General features: G+C 37.0%; 1 protein-coding gene across 1 annotated transcript in view; it reads left to right on the forward strand.

Moving 5' to 3' along the window:
- The first annotated feature begins 1,978 nt into the window (after positions 1-1,978).
- LOC106334133 (expansin-B4-like) overlaps positions 1,979-2,708 on the forward strand; it is a 9,601-nt gene continuing 8,871 nt past the window's right edge. Inside the window, exon 1 of the mRNA XM_013772470.1 lies at positions 1,979-2,129. Within this exon, the coding sequence (XP_013627924.1) occupies positions 1,979-2,129 (151 nt within the window). The remainder of the gene's footprint in view (positions 2,130-2,708) is intronic.

Below are 2,708 nucleotides of genomic sequence, written 5' to 3' on the forward strand. Positions count from 1 at the left end.
AGAGGGAAAATAAAGGAGCTTTATAGATCTCAGCTTCTCTTTTCAGATCTGGTTAAGACCGGCGTGCGTGGGCTTACACAGCCACAACGTCGGTCTTAATCCTTCGTTTAGCTTGCTTTTGGTGTTGGTTTTCTCGTGTTTGATAGAGATTTCTTCTTGGTGGTTGTGTGATTACGGTGGGAGAGGTTTCCCGGTTCGATCTCCGGTCAGAGCTAACTAATCTACTTGATTATGACGAAGAAGACGCCGGATCTGGTAGAGGTACGGAGCAATTCACCTGCAAATGTCTTCTTCTCTGCATTTTACTGAGCTTCTGTTAAGATCTTGTTGTCCGGGGACCAAATCCATCAACTCTCGCCATGTTTTGAGATCTCTGCTCCGTTCAAAGGTGTTTATGGCTTTAGAAAGGCTGAATCTGAGGTGTCTTTGTTGGGATTTTAGTGTCAATCTTCTTTTACCTTCGTTCTAGCTTCGGTGTAAGCGGTGTGCGATGGTGGCGTGGTGGTGTGTGGAAAACAGAACATGCCTAACATCTTTGAGAAGTTTCAGGTTGCTTGTCCCGCTCTAGGAAAGAGTCATTGTCACGGCCTTTGGATAAGTGTATTTCTCGGTTTGTCTTTTGCTCTCGTGTTCCTCGGGTGCTTCGGCTAATCGAAGCAGTATAATGAGGTTGAGGGTAGTAAGGTTTCTGATGAAGGTTCGTTTGAGGAGGGAGCTTGCCCCAGTTGTAGTTCTTCTCTGGTTGGTATATGATGTTATTCTTGTTGGTTTTGGCTTGGTACTGTGAACTGGAGGTTCAGGTAAGTTTAGTTATGTTTTGTTGTTAAGGCCACCGCATCGCTTCCTCTCTCGTCAAGAGTTCCGGCTGTTCAAACCGTAAAAGGATTAATATTGTTATCCCTTGTCAAAGATTGTCTTTAGCTTTGGTTATATGAGTCTAGAGTTCTCTTGTGTTGATTGTAGTTTTATCAAGTGTCACCCTTTATTTGGGTTTAAGTCACCCGTTGTTTGGGTTCATGTCTCTCTGTTGTGGGTTTAGGATCTCACTCTTGTATGTTCTGTTCTACAAGATTTTTTAATCAAAACCAGTTGGGAAAAAAAAACTAGAAATCAACAAAAGATAAAATGATGTAACTTGGAAAGATAAAATCAACAGACTCTTCTTTCCCCTGACGAAGACAAGGTTTTTCTGTCAATATGTATTTTTCATTTTTTTTTTTAAATTAGGTTAAGAGACACCATTGGAAACCGTGATAATGATGCTCTTATTATTGAGGTAAATAATATTAATAATCTAAAAAGTTTTTTTAGTATAAGAAATTAAGAATAGTTCAAAGGATTAGACACAAAGTATCTGGCTTGCCCCCATGCCTAACTTACATGTAACTTACTTTCGTAATGGATTATTAATTAACTTCAAGGAACCATTTAGCAAGTAAAAGTCCAATGAACACGCCCCCTGGAAGATGTATACAAAACCTACGTAATGTTTTAAAATTTGTATCGGTTGTTCATTGTTCGGAAAAAAACAATAATTCCATTAGCTTACAAATTTGTAAGGATTAATTACTTTCAAGATTAAATCCTATAAAATATTGCCATCCTTTAAAAAAGTTATATTGCAAAGTCTTAAATCCTTGAACTTGTTTCCAGAATTTTAAACTCGACAATCAATCTTAAAAAACTACTTTCCAATTTCTCTGTGTTAGAAAATCTGGAGTAGTCAACTGAAAAATATGTCAAATATATACGTTACTAGATATATATAAGCAATAGAAGTTAATAAAATATACATAAGAAGTTATATATTGACAATATAGCATATTTTGGTCAACTATCAATAATTTATTAAGGAATTATCTTATAACTAGTGTTACTTTAAACGAATTCTTCATGTAAAAAACATTATAAATATCAACATCATATAATGCATCAAATACACTATAGACTTGTTTAACGGAAACAACGTATATAATCAATGGCATCATCATCACATATATACATTGCTCTCTTGGCTCTTTTTGCAGTCTCTTTAAAATGTTGTTATTGCCAAAATGAAACTTTAGCTGCCGGCTGGGGCAACGCTGGTGTTACTTGGTACGGTGAGCCTGAGGGCGCCGGTAGCACAGGTACGTATCACCATTTCACTACAAGAAAACAGCAAGGATTCTGAGGGAAAAAATCGTCGGAATTTCGTCGGAATACCGTTATTCCGACGACATACCGACGAAACAAGTCGTCGGAAATAATTTCTCGGAATTTCTTCTTTCCTCGGAAATCCCTCGGAATTTTCCGACGGAATTCCGAGGAAACAAATTTCCGAGGAAATTCCGAGGACCATTATTTTGTCGGAAATGTCCTCGGAATATACCGAGGGAGAACTTCGTCGGGATATTTCCTCGGACGTTCATCGATCGATGCGTTTTGGACATATATACATCGATCGACAGGAATATACCGACGGAACTGTTCCCTCAGAATATTCCGAGGGAACAGTTCCTCGGTATATTCTGAGGAACATGTCCCTCGGTATATTCCGAACGTTTTTTTTGTAAACAGATCGATCGATGGATTTATGTCCAAAAACGCATCGATCGATCGCGTAAAAAATATAATTAATTTCCTCGGAATGTAAAAAATATTAATTTTTTTAAAAAAATAAAATTTTTGAAATTTAAATTCGAAAATATGAAATTAAAATTAAAATT

The sequence above is a fragment of the Brassica oleracea genome, chromosome C3 (assembly GCF_000695525.1).
Source record: "Brassica oleracea var. oleracea cultivar TO1000 chromosome C3, BOL, whole genome shotgun sequence".
Taxonomy (NCBI): Eukaryota; Viridiplantae; Streptophyta; class Magnoliopsida; order Brassicales; family Brassicaceae; genus Brassica; species Brassica oleracea.